The 19,429-nt window shown below is 38.3% G+C and overlaps 1 protein-coding gene across 1 annotated transcript in view; it reads right to left on the bottom strand.

Moving 5' to 3' along the window:
- plxna3 (plexin A3) overlaps nt 1–19,429 on the bottom strand; it is a 158,848-nt gene that overhangs the window by 51,410 nt on the left and 88,009 nt on the right. Inside the window, exons 7-12 of the mRNA XM_087781248.1 lie at nt 15,000–15,140; nt 9,086–9,186; nt 7,085–7,208; nt 5,768–5,924; nt 5,567–5,666; nt 3,315–3,429 (exon numbers count right to left, since the gene is read on the bottom strand). Coding sequence (XP_087637374.1) covers nt 3,315–3,429; nt 5,567–5,666; nt 5,768–5,924; nt 7,085–7,208; nt 9,086–9,186; nt 15,000–15,140 — 738 coding nt within the window. The remainder of the gene's footprint in view (nt 1–3,314; nt 3,430–5,566; nt 5,667–5,767; nt 5,925–7,084; nt 7,209–9,085; nt 9,187–14,999; nt 15,141–19,429) is intronic.

The following is a 19,429-nucleotide window of genomic DNA, read 5'->3' as shown; positions in this document are numbered from 1 at the left end:
CGCTACATAAAAATGAACAAAACGTTTTGTCTACAACTCCTAAAAGGAACAGATTACTCTGAAAATAATCCCAACCCTTAGTCGACATTAAGGTGAATAGAAAATGATGGCAATTTTAAGTGAAGTATCGCTTTTATGTTCGTGTTGATCTCTTGACATATAAAGATGCCGGTGTTTAAGATAAGATAAGTAACATATACTATGGATGTACAAGCTTATATAAGGACATGGTCAGAGTTAGTAGACGCCACAAAACACAGAGGGAGAGCAAAGTTTACTAGCAACAGCCTGGAAGGATTTCTCTCCTGGTTTTAAGGATCAGGGAAATGTAAGTTCTCCTACTAGAGCGGGTCAGAATTCTCGCGAAGAGTTTTGTATTAACTGCAGGTGAGACTGCTCCGTAAAAATTGTTTATTTAAATTAAAATTTTGAGTGACTCTTGATTTAAATGTGACATTTTTGAATCATTAAAAATAACAATGTTTTCAACATACAAACATTGAAAGAAAATATTTTCGAAGTAATGTTACTTTTATTATTTATTCAACTAGAATTTTAATTATTTTTAAATGGTTTGTTGTTTATGCTATTCAAATGTAAAAGAACCCCTTTTTTTTGGTATTTTTATTATTAGTTTTTGTTTTTTGGACAAAAGAACTCACTGGTGGTGAAGAAAGAGCTGAGCTAAAAGACAAAGCTTTCAATTTACCAGTTAATCTTAAGGGAAATATAACCTGTTCTTAATTTTAGTAATTATACCGATTATAGATATAAATGAAGATATACAAAATAAATAACAATAAATGTATTCCAAAATAAAACAAAATTAATAATTTAGCTAATTTTTCTTATAACACAATGTGACCTACAATATCATAATTCAAGTATCTTTTGAGTCTTTTCAACCATTTCCGAGGATATATATTTTATTACAATAGAATCAATTCAAAGTAACGCTCCGACCCTCCAACCTTCACATCGGTCGCCCTGTCAGCCCTGGATGAGTTAAACTACTTCTGACATTTTCAAACTCATTACAATTTTCCCCCTAATTATTCAGTTTCATTCGCGATGATCTATGAAGGGTCCGGAAAACGCGCCGGGAAATAACTCATTACAAATCCGGGGACAATTCATTCTCACCGCATATTTCAGGGCCTTTTGGCCGAGACGGTGGCTCCATCCAGTGACCTTCTGGTTTTTATAATGTACTTCTGTGTCCGAGGCTTTTCCCTAAATGTGTGTCATTTGTTGTTTTTTTCGGTGGTGGGGGGGCGGGGGGGTTGGAGGACCTTCGGAACACAATCCTTCTGATCCAGTGTTGAGATTTAATCTGCTTTCATCTCAAGACTTTCCATATTAAAGAGGTTTTAAATCACTCACAAGGTCCTTGAACGCATCGTCCCTGTCTGTGGCTCTGCCTGTACTGTTGACCAGGGGCCTCGTGTACAAAGGATTTCGTTGATATTCTACTAAAAACGGTCGTTCACTTAAATCCCCAAAAATGGTTTCACGTACAAAAATATTAATACGGACGAATCTGCGCATTTGTTCGTTATAATATAAAAACAAGCTAATAATTCCTTAACATTTTTTCTGAATAGTGCAAAATAGCGGATCAAAATATTCTATTATGAGGACGTACTCGACCTACAAACAACCTTTTTAACGCCCTATTCTTTATTATCTTATCATACATATGAACTTTGACGGGGAATATTATGTCTGTGCATTTTTTTCGGTATGACCTCTTAGTGCAGGAGTTTTACTCTTGTTTAGCGAACCACATCAAAACAGAAATGATCGCAAAACGGACCAATTTAGACACAAAACCTGCACTTTGTGTGTGAAATATCTCTTTTGAGATTAAGAGAAAGAGTTTATTAAGAAATATAAATCTGTGAGTCGACTTCAGTGTCGTCAAGAAAAAACATTTATCACAGATTTTATCAAAAAAAATGACAGCGTTTTGGTGAATACAAAGAACAAGAGGACAAACACGTCTCTGTTGGTCGTGACTGATGACCTCTGACCTATGTGGTCAGAGTGACGTTTGACTCCAGGGCGTAATGTGTGTGTGTGTGTGTGTGTGTGATTGAATCATCAACAAGTCTTTGATGAGGACCCTAATATGTAAATCAATTTTAAAAGCGCTCATTCATGTGAAAATAAACTAATTAAAACTGACATTTAAAAGATATAACATCTACTTTTTTGGGGTAATTTTCACTGAAAACGTTGAATATTAGCATTGAATATATTTATTAGAAATGTGTTTTAACATGTTTTCATGATCCAAGTCATCCTAAAGATAATATGCTTTAAGAAAATGTATTTTTTATATATATAAAATCATGATTTATGTCCGTTCTTTAGTTTTATATATCCAAAGTCATAAATCTTTTTAGCATTATTGGTCGCGGCCTGAACAAATGTGATATTACCTTAACTTTCCTAAACAGATAATATTAAATTCCCCTTAAATTTCTTAATAACATAACTGTTAGGAAGTCTACGTATATTAACCTATGTTCCTTATCTTATCTTAAACACTGTCATCTTTATACGTCAGAATATCAACATGAACATTAATCTAATTTAACTATAAGCAAACGGCGGGCCACATAAAATCCCTTAGTGGTCCGGATTTGGACTCCCGAGCCATGAGTTGACACATAATAAAACCATCGCAGGAGCCAAGGTCCAAAGTCAGACCAGTTTTTTTTTTTTATAATAACTTCACCGTTTTTTTATCTTTAGATAAGGTTCTTTAGGTCAATCGTACCTTATCTCGTAACATGTAATAGAAAGAAATAAGATTTTAAAAGAATTGTAAACTTGCCGGCTAAGCTAGTCGATAACAGAGCTAGCTCCTGAAAAATTCTTTTTTATTTTGAAGATAAAACTGTCAAGCTTATCTTCTGACAGTTTCTGAATCATCTTTGTTTGAGTTGATTAGAAGTTTTTTGACTTATATTCAGATAAAAACAGTTAAAATAAATCATATAAAATTGGTGTTTCACTCATTTTCACTAGTTTACAGGTTTAATTATTAAATTAAATAAACTAAAACAAGCATCTTGACGAGTGAGGAGTCACAAGCTAATGTTACTTCAGAACAAATGCAATATTTTTTTCAAAATAAAACTACTCTCAGACAGTAATAGTCAATAGAACAGGAATTATACAAATCATTTTTTTTCCTTTTGGACCCATTTACAAGACATTTTTTGAATCCGAGTGACCCAGAGAGTAAATCCTACCTGCTAATCATTGCACATGTATATAAATAGTGTTAATATTTTCGTAAATACCTCCATGCTGCTGACCCGTCCCTCCTGGAAGGAGCAGTCCTGCAGGTTGTTGGTGCAGATGTGACGGTATTTGCACCAGTGACACGGGAACTCGCTGCTGACGCAGGACGTGCACCTTCCAGAAAGAAAGATAAAATGAGTCTCAAACCATCTCTGAAGCCATGATGGCCGATGATATTCATTTTTAATTAATTAGAACACATTACTCACAGCCAGATATCTTCATAGAAAAAAAAAAAACCCTAAAAAAACGTGCCAAAATGAAAATGTGTTTTGAAAGAACATGAACCTACCAACTGGTCCGGTTCAGTGTGTGGCAGAGACAGAGATTCAGAAGACGCTTGAGGGAAACTAACAAGCTGTTGGGTTATTTTACGGGGGGTTTGGTGGGGGGGGTTTGTATCGATCTACATCAAATGTGTTCTTTTTTACTTTGTATTCTACCTCGGCCTTAGAACTTCACCGGTGCTCCCACACACCTGGACTACAAGGCGATCAGGTGAGAGTCATGTGACTTCAGATCCAATCGTCCTCCCACAGGAAGGAAACGTTTTTTTTTTACGGAGGATAATACGTGTTCACTCGTCTACAAATCGTTCACAGCTAGGGCTGCGAGACAGCAATTAAATCAATAAAAAAAGTAGCAAAAAAAAAGTTGGTATCAATGCAAAAAACTTCCAAAAAAAATTGGTGCGTGAAAATTTCGATACACAAAAATATTCCGATATTTTTTTCACGATACTTAATCGTATTTAATATTTATTTTGTTGGCTTTCCAATCCTGTTTTATGATTTGTTTTATAGTTTTATATTTCAATAAAGTGCCATATTAAGGTTTTAGTTTCAAACTCTTTTTTTAAGAAAGCATTTGTTCATTTTTGTGTTGCGATTAAACTTCCGGCCGCTAGATGGCAGCAGTCATTACGTCCTGCGCAGCTAAAAAAAACGAGGAAATCCTGTGACATCCCGGCGATGACTGAGGACAGGAGGATACAGTCGACTCAAGCAGCTTTTAAAGCTGATGTTTGGACCAAATTTGGTGATGACTGAGGACAGGAGGATACAGTCCACTCAAGCAGCTTTTAAAGCTGATGTTTGGACCAATTTTGGTGATGACTGAGGACAGGAGGATACAGTCGACTCAAGCAGCTTTTAAAGCTGATGTTTGGACCAATTTTGGTGATGACTGAGGACAGGAGGATACAGTCCACTCAAGCAGCTTTTAAAGCTGAAGCTTGGATAAATGTTGGTGATGACTGAGGACAGGAGGATACAGTCGACTCAAGCTGCTTTTAAAGCTGATGCTTGGACACATTTTGGTGATGACTGAGGACAGGAGGATACAGTCGACTCAAGCAGCTTTTAAAGCTGATGCTTGGACAAATTTTGGTGATGACTGAGGACAGGAGGATACAGTCGACTCAAGCAGCTTTTAAAGCTGATGCTTGGACACATTTTGGTGATGACTGAGGACAGGAGGATACAGTCGACTCAAGCTGCTTTTAAAGCTGATGCTTGGACACATTTTGGTGATGACTGAGGACAGGAGGATACAGTCGACTCAAGCAGCTTTTAAAGCTGATGCTTGGACACATTTTGGGGATGACTGAGGACAGGAGGATACAGTCGACTCAAGCAGCTTTTAAAGCTGATGCTTGGACAAATTTTGATGATGACTGAGGACAGGAGGATACAGTCGACTCAAGCAGCTTTTAAAGCTGAAGCTTGGATAAATGTTGGTGATGACTGAGGACAGGAGGATACAGTCGACTCAAGCAGCTTTTAAAGCTGATGCTTGGACAAATTTTGGTGATGACTGAGGACAGGAGGATACAGTCCACTCAAGCAGCTTTTAAAGCTGATGCTTGGACAAATTTTGGTGATGACTGAGGACAGGAGGATACAGTCGACTCAAGCAGCTTTTAAAGCTGAAGCTTGGACAATTTTTAGTGATGACTGAGGACAGGAGGATACAGTCGACTCAAGCTGCTTTTAAAGCTGATGCTTGGACATATATATATATATATATATATATATATATTTAATAAAAAGCAGTTACGACTTCCAAAGACAAGTACTCGGACAGTACTACATATATATCTTTTATCCTACATATCGCAACATATTGTATCGTATCGTATCCACAGATTCTTTTCAATACACAACCACAGGTAGCTGTAGCTCACGTCGAACAGAACACTGTTACCATGGCGACAGTATAGAAGAAGAAGAAAGGAGCGAGCCAGACTTACGAGTTGAGCACAGAGCAGTTGTAGTAGATGAAGTTGGTGCTGATGAACTGATGTCTGGTCTCCGTGGATCGCAGGCTCAGGTGAACTTGACGCTTCTCGCCTGAAAACCCCCCCAAAAAAAATCAAATATTAGAGAACGATTGACGAATACAAGGATCTTGAAATGATTGACAGGTGTCCTATGACGTTTGAGCGACGTACCGTAGGAGTGCGTGAGCGTCGGCACGTCCTTCAGCGAAGGTGACATACACATGACTTGACCTCGGGCGCTGACCTCTCCCGGGGTTTCGCTCAGGTCTTCAAAGACGCAGGTGACACCGCCGGACAGCTCCGGGACGTTCTGCACTCGGATGGTCAGCTTCAGGGAGAGAGAGAGAGAGAGAGAGAGAGAGAGAGAGAGAGAGAGAGAGAGAGAGAGAGAGAGAGAGAGAAAGAGAGAGAGAGAGAGAGAGAGAGAGAAAAAAAAACTTCATCAATTATGAATCTGTGAGGATGGCGAGATTAGACCGGTCAGAGCTGATCTGACGGGTCGAGACCTCGACACGTTCTGATAAAAAAGTTGAAATTAACTTTTCGACTTTGAGCTGGAGAGAGGCGTTTGGAGTCAAAGTGTTGATTCTGTTTCAGAAGATGGTACAAAAAAAAAAACTATAAAAAATATATATTTAAGATAGTATGTGAAAATGTGTTATTGTGTTTCAAAGATGAGTTAACAAATAAAAAATTACATATATAATGGAAATATGATTGTTTTCTTTTTTTTTAATAATTAAATTTAAAAAAGGCATTTACTTAATCACAGTTTGATATTCCAATTCTAATTAGTAAGAAAATAAAAGGTTGTAAATTGAATATATTTTCACTCATCGCTTTTTTAATTCAATTTTTGGTATCATAGTGTCAAATGATTCGCTTATTTTTTATATTCAATAAAAAATGTTGCTGATCATGAATATTGTTTAATAAGATTCAACGTATTTTTTTAATTTTATTTTCTAGTAATTATTATTTATATGCAATGTTATCGTAATGTCTCTTATTTTATGTTATTAATCTCTTTTTATTTCATTCGTATTATTTCGTAATTTTATTCTCTACTGTTGCCACAACAAATAAATAATAAATAAAAAGTTTTCTGATTCTGAAAAGACTACAAAGACTCTTTTTATTATATATATATTTTTTAATAATAATGAATAAAATACTCGATATTTTTTATATTCAATTATTTGAAAAGAAAATATATACAGTATATATACACATTTTTTAATTAAAATACTCAATAAATTCAATATACACATCTATGTAATAATGTGTTATTATTATTAATCACAAAAATAAAAGCTGTTCAAAAATGAGTCTGGTTCTGCTCGAGGTTTCTGCCTGTTAAAAGTACATTTCGCTCATGTTTATCTTGGGAACTGTTTATCTTTTCTCGCGGAAAGTGCTTTATTAATTGTTAAGTGTCTTAAGAGTTGACACTTTAAATAAAGTTTGATTTGAATATCGGATGTTCACCTGTGTCGAAGGTGAGGTGACGGACATGTTGCTCGGGGTAACGGTGATGTTGACGCACTGATCCAGCTTGGTGTTGAAATGCTGAGGCTCCTCCCACTTGTCACAGGCTTCCTGTCTGGAACATCTACAGGAATAAGAGAAATAATCATTAGAAAAAACACTATAAATGAAATTATTTTAAATCATTTTAATTGTATTTAATACAGTACAATCAGGATTTGTTTTTCATATTTATTGCCACCTGTGCAGCACCTTTATCAGGGAATCATTTCAAAGTATTTTCTCCAGTAGACGCCGACTTTAAGAAAAAAAAACAGGGTCCCCGCGAGTGACATGTGCAGCCGCACACAACAAATCAGACGCCGGTAACGAGCGGCTCGTTTCTAATTAACAGCAGATGGACGGCGAGCGAGTGAGCAGATCAGACGCCGAGAGGAGGCAGCGTGACAAGAAAAAACGAGAATTTCAATTTTTTTAAATAGAACTTTATAGATTTCTGTCGCATGACAGGAGTTTTCTGGAATCCAAGGACGAACGTCCACCTGTGTTGTGGACTTCAAACATCTCCTGCAGCATTAATGACTCCTCCAGGGAGAAGCTATGATGTTCGCATGCATATGCATACGCCCTTGTTTATCTCCGCTTTACATTCATTTAAACTCAAACTCGGGATAAAAAAAAAGGATGAAAAAAAAAAAGGCGACTATGTTTATCGCTCCGTCTTGTTTTGGTCGGCGACGGCCGAGCAGATGTTGGCGTCTGACTGCAGGGAGTTGATGCTCAACACCAAGATGTTGCATGTTATTGAGATCAGGAGCCTGCGAAACACGGATAAACAAACCAGGAAACGACTGTCTGGACGCCGCGGAGAGGTTTTTTTTTCTTTTTTTTTTTAAAGCTATTTCAGGAAAGCAGGCGAATCATAAACATGTGCCATATGTCTTGTTTTTTCTCTCTCTCTCTCTCTCTCTCTCTAGGAACTTCAAATCCATCGCTATCTTAGTGACGTCACCACGGCAACAACATGGACATATGGGTTGTAGTGAATTGTTGATTTAATTTATGTTATGGAAGCGCTAATAATTTTAGGGGGAATTATTGAATTCAATTATGACTATATTGAAAGGTTGGACTTGTTTTTATTGAATAATTTAATCAAATAATAAGAAATTAAATGAAGAATCGTTTTGTTTTTAAATAATTGAATAAAAAAAAAATATAATATATATAATATTATCTTGATCTTTAGAGTATATACTTTTTTGAGTATTGTTTTGTTTGTTTAAGCGCTTTGTGACCCTGGTCTGGAAAAGTGCTATATAAATAAATATTACTTACTTACTTACTTAATAACTTCAAAAAGCACTAAATGAAAATTTAAAATTGTTGTTAAAATCGATTTGGTGTGTAATATAAAAGGAAATTATACTATTTTATGTCGTGATAAATGTCGTCATTGAAATGGTGAATCTAATGGTTAAAATTTCACAAAATAAATTGTATTATCAATAATTAATTCAACATAATTGTATGAAAGGTCAAAGGAATATGAAAGAATATATAATAAAATGTAAATTATTTAGTGTAAAGTATTTATTGAAAATCCAAAATTGTTCTTCTATTTATTTTGTTATATAAAAGAAAATAAAACTACTTTATGTCATGATTAATGTCCTCATTGAAATGGTGAATCAAATGGTTACAATTATTTTGAATAGAATAAAGAAATTGTATTATCAATAATTAATTCAACATAATTGAATGAGAGTTCAATGCAATATGAAGGGATATATAATAAAATAAAAGTGTATTTATTGAAAATTCAAAACTGTTGTTAAAATTGTATTTATTTTGTTATATAAAGTAAATAATACTATTTTATATGATGATAAACGTCCTCATTGAAACAGTGAATTCAATGATGATGTTGTAAAATCCCAGAGAAAGCTACAGATGCAAGAACTGTAATGAAAGCCACTGGATGGTTGTGGAGGGTCTTACTTGTTGAAGAGGACACACCAGCCACAGTGAGGGTCTCCTGAGCCCAGACACCCGGAGCAGGTGCTGTACTGCTCACAGCTCTCCACTGGAAGTCTTGTCACCTGCACACAACAACATGTCAGTCAAATCAGTTGACTTAGTAACGTGCTCCCCAGATGCAACGCAAAGATATATTGCGATATTGCATTAACAAGAAAATATTTGCAGTATTGTCGAGTGCTTGACTCTGGTGTTGTAGATTTTCGTTAACATGACTCTTGATGAAGATGTAACGAATTTAATTTTTGTTTTGAAACCAAAATATGTCCAAACATTAGCTTTAAAAGTAGCTGGAAACAAATGTATCCTCTCATCCCCAGTCATTGCCGGGATCTCAGGGTATTTACTTTTCCTTTAGCTTCAGAGGACATGATAACTGCTGCCATTTAGTGGCCGGAATTTGTTATTCGTACACAGAAATGAAAAAAATAACCGATGTGAATATTTAATAAATATTTAGTTTTGATACACATTTTATTGAAATATAAACCATAAAAGTACACAATTTTTATTGAAATATAAACCATATAATAACTAAATTTTTATTGAAATATAAACCATGAAATAACTAACTTTTATTGGTAATATAAACCATTAAAGAACTGATTTTTTATTAAAATATAAACCATAAAATAACTAAATTTCATTGAAATACAAACCATAAAATAACTAAATTTTATTGAAATATAAACCATGAAATAACTAACTTTTATTGGTAATATAAACCATTAAAGAACTGAATTTTTATTAAAATACAAACCATAAAATAACTAAATTTCATTGAAATACAAACCATAAAATAACTAAATTGTATTGAAATATAAACCATGAAATAACTAACTTTTATTGGTAATATAAACCATTAAAGAACTGAATTTTTATTAAAATACAAACCATAAAATAACTAATTTTTTATTGAACCATAAACCATAAAATAACTAAATTTTATTAAAATACAAACCATAAAATAACAAATTTTTTATTGAACCATAAACCATAAAATAACTAAATTTTATTGAAATATAAACCATAAAATAACTACAATGAAATGGAATGTCATCAAAAAGCCAAACAATATATGTATAATAAAAAGTATTATATATGATACAGTATTGTATACAATCTTTTTGTTGTCTATCGATATTTTGTCACGCCCCCTTTTATTATCCAATGACTCAAACGTTTTTTGTGTTTTTTAATTGTGTTTTTTTTATTGTATGCAGTAATGGGAGCTTGTTTTTGGGGCCCCCGGGTCATCACAGCAATACAAAACTCACACTTGGGTGATGAGCTTCGACATGTGTTGAAATAGTCTCAGTAACACATCATACGTTCACACAAACACACACACACACACACACACACACACACACACACACACACACAAAAAGTCACCCTTGCTCAAGGGTCTGGGAGCCAGAAGCCAGACTTGTGCTGACAGGAGTGTTTATGGCGCTGAGAGACTCGGGCATTAAAAAAAAATTGTGGCCAAACAAAGAATACAATGCGATCAACTGGCCTTAATGTAATGATTTGATTATTGCAGATTTCATAGCACCGAGGTTATTATGCTCCATTAACTTGATATCACATCCCAGTCAAACGGTCACACAATCTATTAGCGGACAGAATCAGTTCCAGATTGTTATCACAGTGTGTTTGGTGGCTTCCTGCGGACACAAACACTGTGTGTGTGAGTGTGTGTGTGTGTGTGTGTGTGTGTGTGTACCGACAATGCATGTATTCATGTGTGAATGTCTGTATGGGGAGAAGGACAATGTGTCTTCTGTGTTTCGCAGTTGTACTGTCTCGCGGCTGCACTGGCTTGTGGGTAAAGAGATACGTCTCTCACACACACACACACACACACACACACACACACACACAGTCTTGTCTCGTCTGTGACCTCATTATCAGCTTTTGGTAAAGAGTTGTGCGCTCATATCTGTCACACTCCACACTTATTCGTACTTGCTGATCAAGCACTTCTTATTCCTTCCAATGGATGAATTAACAATGTGTCGACTCACAGGATTCCACCAGATTGAGAAGAACCGCACAATATTTTTCATGATACTGCATCCATATTCAACAGTGCCGACTTTTTTTTTCTTTTTTTTCATTGTGTATTTAATTTATTTTTATCATCGATGTTTTATACAACATAATTATCTAATAAGGTTTGTTTAAAATCAAATAATTCAACATGCAAATATTAACTGTGCTTGTTTACTTTTGTGTTACAATGAAAATTCCGTTCACTAGATGTGTATTACATCCTCCGCAGCTAAAGGAAGATTAAAATCCTGTGAGATCCTGGGCGATGACTGAGGACGAGAGGATACAGTCGACTCCAGCAGCTTTTAAAGCTGATGTTTGATACACACACAAATGAAACACCCTTTTTTGTAAAACAAAAAGAAAAAAGAAATTAAAGCATTTACGAATTAGCCAAGATATTCAGTGGGAACCAGTGATGACTGAGAACAAGAGGATACAGTGGAATCCAGCAGCTTTTAAAGTTGATGTTTGGACATATTTTGGTTTTAAAACAAATGAAAGCAGTTACGACTTCATCAAGAGTCATGTGGTCTGTAAATTCTGCAACACCAGAGTCAAGTACTGGACTTGAACTTCCGGCCACTAGGTGGCAGCAGTCATTACGTCCTCAGCAGCTAAAGGGAGAATAAAATCCTGTGAGATCTCGGCGATGACTGAGGATGAGAGGATACAGTCGACTCCAGCAAGAGTCATGTGGTCTGTAAATTCTGCAACACCAGTCAAGTACGGGACTTAAATTTCCGGCCACTAGGTGGCAGAAGTCATTATATCCTCCGCAGCTAAAGGAAGAATAAAATCCTGTGAGATCCCAGCAATGACTGAGGACGGGAGGATACAGTCGTTCCAGCAAGAGTCATGTGGTCTGTAAATTCTGCAACACCAGAGTCAAGTACTTGAACAATACTACTAATATATCCTTGTTACTATAGTGATGCAATATATTTTATCTATATTTTATCTCAATGGATTCTTGCTAATACATAACACTATTTAAAAATAAAAAATTTCATGTCGTATGTGATATTTGACATGAGTCAAACCTAAGTCCCGGGGAATATCGTGACGGACCATCAAACCAAAAGAGAGGAGCTAAGAGCCAAAGTATAACAAAAAAAACAACTTTACAAAGTAAAAAAAAACGCATAAAAGAATACAAAATAAACTTACTATGTATACAAAATATTTACAAAGCTTTCATAAATATAAAAAAAGATGGACATACATTTTTTTTAACTTTTAATCTATGACCTTGATATTCACTCAAAGTTTCTTGGGCACGAAATATTCACTAAAAGGACACAAAAAAGGGTAAAAAACAAAAAAGTCCTTCAAGCAAGTTGTATTAAGGGTTGATCAATTATAAATATAAATTAAAATGATTAGCCATCACATTTTCTACATGTTCCACAGCTAAAGGAACGATAAAATCATGCGAGATCCCAGCGATGACTGAGGACGAGAGGATACAGTCGACTCCAGCCGTTTATAGAGCTGATGTTTGGACATATTTTGGTTTCAAAACAAATTAAATCAGTTACGACTTCGTCAAGAGTCATGTGGTCAGTAAATACTGCAACACCAGAGTCAAGCCATCGCATAAAGCCGATTCACACACCTTGTTAAAAGGCAATTACACTTTGTCAAAATGTTTGAAATATGGCTCTCACGATGGCGTCGCCAGATTGCTAGCGAGGAGCTCGGACGGGGGATTCATCCTCCGCTGGTTAACGGGAGGCTTGATTGAACGGCATCGATCGATCACATGACTCCTGGTGTCTGACGGAACACAATACCAAATTCAGCGCGGATCTCCAGCAAGGAGACCGCAACCTTTCCTTTGCGAGATTAATGTCGGCCGCGGAGCTAAATGTTTGATTAAAAATACATTCACACTTGAGAGAGAAGTGACACATCATGAGCTGTTGCTCTGAAGTGCTGAGTTTGCATGATGAACGAGACCCGGTCACAGAGTTTCTCGTCACAAACCGAGACACACTGATGAAGGTTCAGAAGCTTCGTTAGTTTCGAGGTCTGACGCAGATAAAAGGTGACTTTGTGATGTTGATCTTGATCGTATTAAGCATCACTTTAGATCCGGGGTGTCAAACTCAATCAAAACAAGGGCGTGTTTTTGACAGCTTACAAGTACAACTTTAATGAAAGGTTTAACAATATCTTATTGACATATTACTTTATTTATTTTTAAATTGTTATTATATTTAACTTTTTTTGTAAATTTTTGTAAAAGGTTATTCATATTTTGGCTCATCTCTTTTGGTTTGACGGCCCCTCACTGTAATGTATTGACAAGAATCCGACGATACAATGTATCGTAATACTGTAGTAACAAGGATATATTTGTAGTATTGTCGAGTACTTGACTCTGGTGTTGCAGAATTTACAGACCACATGACTATTAGTCAAAGTCGTATCTGCTTTCATTTGTTTTGAAAAAAAAAAAAGTCCAAACATCAGCTTTTAAACCTGCTACTCGAGTCCAGTGTATCCTCTCATCCTCAGTCATCGCTGAATCGCGCTAAAAATCTTGACGAAGTCTTAACTGTTTTCATTTATTCAAACAAAAATATGTCCAAACATCAGCTCTAAGAGCTGCTGTAGTTGACTGCATCCTCTTGTCCTCAGTCATTGCTGGATCGCGTAGAATATCTTGGCTATGTTTTAACTGATTTCATTTGTTTTGAAACCAAAATATGTCCAAACATCAGCTCTAATAGCTGCTGTAGTTGACTGTATCCTCTTGTCCTCAGTCATTGCTGGATCGCGCTGAATATCTTGGCAATGTTTTATCTGATTTCATTTGTTTTGAAACCAAAATATGTCCAAACATCAGCTTAGGAGACGTTTGTATCCTCTCGTCCATCAGTCATCGCTGAATCGCGCTAAATATTTTGACAAAGTCGTAACTGCTTTCATTTATTGGAACAAAAATATGTCCAAACATCAACTTTAAAAGCTGCTTGAGATGACTGTATCCTCTTGTCCTCAGTCATTGCTGGAATTGTGCTGAATATCTTGGCTATGTTTTAACTGATTTCATTTGTTTTGAAACCAAAATATGTCCAAACATCAGTTCTAATAGCTGCTGTAGTTGACTGTATCCTCTTGTCCTCAGTCATTTCTGGATCGCGCTGAATATCTTGGCTATGTTTTAACTAATTTCATTTGTTTTGAAACCAAAATATGTCCAAACATAAGCTTTGGAGACGTTTGCATCCTCTCGTCCTCAGTCATCTCCGGGATTTTGCGGTATTTCATTGTTCCTTTAGCTAAAGAGGACGTAATTAATGCCATCTAGTGTCTGGAAGTTTAATTGCAACACAAAAATGAAAAAAACCTCGGTGAATATTTCAAACAAAAGAAAGTCTGTTGTATACGGATACAGTATCATGAAGTAAATATTGCAATATTTAACTGTATCGATATTTACTTGCACCTTGAATTCAATATGTGGATGATGTGTACAAGTATAATCATTATAGTTTAAGTTTTATAGTCTTAAATGATCAAAAAGATGAAAAATAAAATCACAGTTTCTTATTGTTATCGTGTATAGAAGTGTGTGTGTGTGTGTGTGTGTTTGTGGTTGGCAGGACAGGAAGTAGAAGTTGTTGATCTTGGCCTTGTGCTTCGACAGGACAATAAGAGTTTCAACCGAGACTCATAAAGGCGCCGGCGATATATTCACGGCTTCCCGTCTGCGTCTATTAAAACCTCCGCCTGCTCACATCCGCCCCCCCCCCCACAAAAAACTGATGAAGTCTCCGGGACGCCCCGTGGTCTCGCGCCAGCGTACCTGTCTGTCACTCAGCAGGTAGATGTGCTGGTGGTCCGGGCTGAACACCACGTCCCTCAAGATGGGTTTTCCCTCCGCCACGGTCACCGTCTCGTACAGGAGGGAGTTGTGGGCCGGCGGCGGGACCCCGTCCACGCGGATCTGCGGCAGACAAAACAAATGATTAGATATCGGCCCGACGCTAATTAAAACACCGGGAGGTGCTTAGAGACGCTGATATGACACGACACTTACAGCGAAGGTCAATCCAGCAGATTAGATTCAAGCAAACACCGGCAGCTCCAGGAAGTACAAGACACACAGCAGGGGAAACAAAAGAACTCATATTTTGATGAACACGTCGCCTCTCTCTACCGCGCTCTCTTTGTACATATATATTATATAATATATATACAGTATAATTATACATAATATAATAGTGCATCTGTCTTTACATGTGTGTATGCATGTGCGTTTGTGTAAGTGTGTGCGTTCATTAGTGCCATTGTGTTCTTGCATGTGTGTGCGTTTGTGTCCATGTGTTTTTGTGTCCATGTATGTACCTGTACGTGTGTGTATATGTGAGTGTTTATGGGTGTGTATGCATGCCTGTGTCTAGGTTTGTGCGCACATGCATGCGTGTGTCTCTGTGTGTGTGTGCATGCGTGTGTCTCTGTGCATGAGTGTGTGTCTGCTTGAGTGTGTGTGTGAGTCTATCTGAGTGTGTGCCTGTGCAAGAGTGTGTATATGTGCTTGCACGTGTGTCTAGGTTTGTGCGTACATGCATGCGTGTGTGTCTCTGTGTGTGTGTGCATGAGTGTTTGTCTGCTTGAGTGTGTGTGTGAGTCTATCTGAGTGTGTGCCTGTGCAAGAGTGTGTATATGTGCTTGCACGTGTGTCTAGGTTTGTGTGTACATGCATGCGTGTGTGTCTCTGTGTGTGTGTGCATGAGTGTGTGTCTGCTTGAGTGTGTGTGTGAGTCTATCTGAGTGTGTGCCTGTGCAAGAGTGTGTATATGTGCTTGCACGTGTGTCTAGGTTTGTGTGTACATGCATGCGTGTGTGTCTCTGTGTGTGTGTGCATGAGTGTGTGTCTGCTTGAGTGTGTGTGTGAGTCTATCTGAGTGTGTGCCTGTGCAAGAGTGTGTATATGTGCTTGCACTTGTGTCTAGGTTTGTGTGTACATGCATGCGTGTGTGTCTCTGTGTGTGTGTGCATGAGTGTGTGTCTGCTTGAGTGTGTGTGTGAGTCTATCTGAGTGTGTGCCTGTGCAAGAGTGTGTATATGTGCTTGCACGTGTGTCTAGGTTTGTGTGTACATGCATGCGTGTGTGTCTCTGTGTGCATGAGTGTGTGCCTGCTTGAGTGTGTGCGAGTCTATCCGAGTGTGTGAATGTGTGTGTGCCTGTGATAAGAGTGTGTTTATGTGCGTGTGTCTAGGATTGTGCGTGCATGCATGCATGCGTGTGTCTCTCTCTGTGTGTGAGCATGAGTGTGTTTCAGCTTAAGCGTGTGCATCTATCTCAGTGTGTGTGTGAGAGTATGTGTGTGTGTGTGTGTGTGTACCGACACACAAACTCTGTGCTGAGTCTTGTTTGTGTGTCTAGGTTTGTTCGTACATGCATGCATGAGTGTGTGTATGTGACTCTATGAGTGTGCGTGCGTATATCTGAGTGTGTATAAGTGTGCTTGTGTCCAGGTGTGTGTGTGAGATCGGTTTTTGTGTGTGTCTAGGTTTGTTCGTACATGCATGCACGAGTGTGTGTATGTGACTCTCTGACTGTGCATGCGTATATCCGAGTGTGTATAAGTGTGCTTGTGTCCAGGTGTGTGTGTGATCGGTTTTTGTGTGTGTCTAGGTTTGTTCGTACATGCATGCACGAGTGTGTGTATGTGACTCTCTGAGTGTGCATGCGTATATCCGAGTGTGTATAAGTGTGCTTGTGTCCAGGTGTGTGTGCGATTGGTTTGCTGGGCGGCAAAGCATTATGGGAGCCGTTACCTTCACCATGACTAAGATGATTGTTTAGAGGGATGGCGCCTCATATGAAACGTTGTTCGTTAACAAAGTTAAAAATTGAGAGTAACTAATTTGGGGTGTGTGTGTGTACCTGTGTATGCATGTGTGTGTAAATGTGTGCATTTGTCTAGGTGTGTGCGTCCATGTTTTTGTCTGTGTATGCAAAGGGTACATGGTTGTTTGTACGCGGTTTTATATGTCTGTGTCTGTGTTTATTTGTGTGTGTTTGTGAGTATGTGTGTCCATCAGATCAAGTAGACCCTGTCCCAGCAAGCAAGGTTTGCAGGCCGCTCCCTCTTCAAATCAAAAGTCTGTAAACGTTTATTTCCAGGGATGGGGGGGGGGTGGCGTTGAACCAACAACCTCCATCACCCATTACAACACATGGACAGTTTCTCGCCCACGAAAGCGTCCAAGATGGATTTTAAATGAAGACAGAAGTCGTCACCTAAGTGTGTGTATTAACCCGATACACACACTTATAGCATGACCGCATCCACGGCCCGATGATGAAGCCTCAAACATCTGAGCTGGAAGTGTGCGTTTAATGAGCGTGAAAACACAACGACTACACACGGGAGTGAATAATGGGATTAGAGTTTACTAGAGAGGGGGGGGGGGGGGGGGCGATGACGGCGATAAGGAAGAAGATGATGATTATAAGCATGATGAGAGGAATGGTGTGAAGGAGAAAAAAATGGGACTAAAATAAGATTCCCCCCCAAAAAACTCCCGCCTACCTTCATCTGACCCAGAAAAACACCAGAGAGAAAGAGGAGGAGGAAGAGAGGGGGGGGGGGAGGAAGAAGAGGAGACACAATGATGATGATCGAAGCAGTAGACGGAGAGAGAGAATTAGCACTGAAGGAGGGAAAAAAAAAAGGAAAGCAGGGCTTGGAAAGAAAAAAAGGTGAAGATGAAAGGTGAAGGAAGAAAGTGTTGAATCTCCAGATTAGTGACGAGCGATCAATAACGATGGAGGGAAGAGCAGACAGATGATGGAAGGATAAAACAAATACAGAACAGAAGAGACGGCACGAGTAAAGCGGCGCGAGGAGACAGGAGGACAGATGGGAAGAATAAAAGGAGAGGATGAGAGGTGGAGGGATGAACGACGGAGGAGAGAGAGAAAGGGGGGATGATGAAACGGTTGCAGGATGGCAATAACGAAAAGGAAAAAATATGCGAGGCGGGAAAAAAGGAGGGAAGGTAAGGAGGGATATTTTCGAGGAGGAGAAGTTAGTCGGGAACAAAGGGAAGAGTTGGGACAGATGGAGTGAAAGACTTCAAAGGGAAACATGGGGGGGGACGGAAACGTGAGGATAAAAAGAAAAAAAAAAAGGAGAAGTGGAGCGAAGGATGAAGGAGGAGTGTGTGTACTTTCCAGAGTTCTCACAGTGTGTTAATTAGCTGTCTGCTCGTTAAGCAGCCGGGCTTAATTACAGCCGACGATCGACACACTTCGCGGCAACACACAACCGAGGGAAGAAGAAGGACGAGCTCTGACTCACAAAACGCGTCGCGGCGGTTACACAATCCCGTTTCACGGACACACACTTGCCGCCGCCGCCGCCGCAGCGGAGGGAGGAGACGCTAAAGTAGGACACTGCAGCAGATCCCGAACACGCAAGTTTTTTTCCCCGAGAAATTGAAACGCTCGAGTCCAATTTGACGGAGTCTCGCGAGGAGCGGCTGACGGATTATGAGTCGACCTCCCGCGAGTCGTCGTCGTCGTCGTCGGGATTTTTGACTCTAATCTGACTCTGGGAACAATCGAAGTAAATAAGCACCAGGAGATTATGGCGGAAGATCACGTTTGACCTGAAATCTGGGAAAAGATGGAATTCTGAAATAGTAAAAAGTGAACTCAGGGGTGTTAGCGCACCAGCCTTACTATGTCAACAAAGCGGCAAACTCCCATGATGCCTTTCTACAAACTTCAGAATTTAGTAAAGGCCGTTAGGTCAGCACTAGGAGTGTGTATTGGCAAGACTCTGGTGATACGATACAGTTTCAACGATACGATATATTGTGATACTGTAGTAACAAGTATATATTTGTAGTATTGTCGAGTACTTGACTCTGGTGTTGCAGAATTTACAGACCACATGACTCTTGACGAAGTCGTAACTGCCTTCGTTTGTTTTAAAATCCAAAAGTTTTAAAAGTGGCGGGAGTCGACTGTATCCTCTCGTCCTCAGTCATCATTGGCATCTTAAGGGTTTTTATTTTTCCTTTAGCTGCTAAAGAGTGTAATGACTGCTGTCGTTTCATTTTTTTCATTTCATACACATTAAATTGAAATATAAACCTTAAAAGAACTATAATAAAATAAAATAGCAGCTTGAGTCGACTGCATCCTCTCGTCCTCAGTCTCCACCAAAGTATGTCCAAACATCAGCTTTAAAAGCGGATTGAGTCGTCTGTATCCTC

Source organism: Callionymus lyra, chromosome 19, assembly GCF_982586985.1.
Source record: "Callionymus lyra chromosome 19, fCalLyr1.hap1.1, whole genome shotgun sequence".
NCBI lineage: Eukaryota > Metazoa > Chordata > Actinopteri > Syngnathiformes > Callionymidae > Callionymus > Callionymus lyra.
This window is presented reverse-complemented; position numbering and strand designations above follow the sequence as displayed.